This window comes from Uloborus diversus, chromosome 4, assembly GCF_026930045.1.
Source record: "Uloborus diversus isolate 005 chromosome 4, Udiv.v.3.1, whole genome shotgun sequence".
NCBI lineage: Eukaryota > Metazoa > Arthropoda > Arachnida > Araneae > Uloboridae > Uloborus > Uloborus diversus.
The window spans coordinates 158,624-160,275 of record NC_072734.1 but is presented as its reverse complement, the minus strand read 5'-3'; the positions used below and the strand labels follow the sequence as shown (position 1 = coordinate 160,275).

At 33.5% G+C, this 1,652-nt stretch overlaps 1 protein-coding gene across 1 annotated transcript in view; it reads right to left on the bottom strand.

Moving 5' to 3' along the window:
* Positions 1–458: 458 nt before the first annotated feature.
* LOC129219753 (uncharacterized) overlaps positions 459–1,652 on the bottom strand; it is an 8,141-nt gene continuing 6,947 nt past the window's right edge. Inside the window, exon 2 of the mRNA XM_054854047.1 lies at positions 459–494. Coding sequence (XP_054710022.1) covers positions 459–494 — 36 coding nt within the window. The remainder of the gene's footprint in view (positions 495–1,652) is intronic.

Below are 1,652 nucleotides of genomic sequence, written 5' to 3'. Positions count from 1 at the left end.
ATTCAAGCACTTTGCTGTGATACAACAGCCAGCAGCACAGGCCGAATAAATGGTGCCTGTATTAATCTAGAAAAATTGTTTAATCGTGATCTGCTGTACCTTCCTTGTCGTCATCACATTTTTGAGTTAGTTTTAAAGGGATGTTTTGACTCTCTAATGAGTGCAACTTCTGGTCCAGACATGCCACTTTTCAAAAGATTTAAAGAAACTTGGACAAAACTCGACAAAAAAAATTATACCACTGGTAGCAATGAAGTACCTCATGATATTCGTGCAACCATGCTCGAATTTCTTGATCAACACCTTTCAGCTCGGAAACAACAGCGCGATGATTACCGAGAACTGTTGGAATTAAGTATGATATTTCTTGGTGGGGGGGATTCCAAAGTGTGGAATATCATTTCGTAAGCCAGGAGCTGTAAGTCATGCTAGGTGGATGTCAAAGTCCATTTATGCACTCAAGATTTACTTATTTCAGGATCAGTTTCCCTTATCTGAAAGGGAGAAGAACTCTTTAAGAAGAATATGTATTTTTCTTGCTCGAGTCTACGTTCGATCTTGGTTTCTCTCCCCGGAAGCAGTTAAAGCTCCATATCACGATTTCCTATTTATGCGTCAACTGATCGATTACCAGGATATTGATACAGAAATCAGTATTGTTGCTCTCAGAAAATTTTCAAAACATCTCTGGTACTTAGCTCCTGAAACTATGGCTCTATCCTTATTTGATGATAATGTTCCAACCTCGGTTAAGAGAAACATGGCACAAATTATGTTGGAAGCAGATAAAGATGAAGAATCGCAAGAAGCAGAAAACCCAACAAAAGAGATACGTTCCACATCAAAACAATTTTTCTAAGTTTATTAACAACGAATTTTCATCTTTTGTGACACCTGTTACAAAACATTTCCTCACCCGATTTTCTGTAAGTTCTGATTTTCTCATCAAAGACCCTTCAACTTGGAAAGATGACCCTGGTTACACAAGTGGAAAGGAAAAACTTGATAAAATAATTGTTGTGAATGATAGCTGCAGAAAGAGGGGTCAAACTAATTCAGGAGTACAACAATATTCTTACAAAAGATGAAAATGAAAAACAATTTGTTTTACAAATTGTTGCTGAAGATCGCAAAAGATACCCTACTGCTACTAAATCCTCACTTAGGAAAAAATAATGTTGAACATTCGCTTGTTCCCGCTGTGTTTTGGTTCTGTAGAAATTGTTTGTCATAATAAAATGTATTTATCCTCTAAAAGCTGTTGTGTTAGTAAAGAAAAATTAAATATTGTTAAAAAAGCACGAGATTTCTAGGATTTGCTGAACTTCAAGTCGTTTGCGGCACCCCTAGAAATTGTCCAAATGAAGAGAAATTTTACACAGCCTGCTTTATTATTCATTGGAACAAGATAAGAGGTTGGGAGCAATAAAATTTTAACTTTCGAAAAATACCCTATAGCTAAGGGCCACCCTAATATATATATATATATATATATATATATATATATAATATATATATATATATATATATATATATATATATATATATATATATATATATATATATATATATATATACATTTTTTTTTTTTTTTTGAGAAATTTTTAATTCCGAAATTAATGCCGGTATCACGTTTTGAAAAATACCAAATA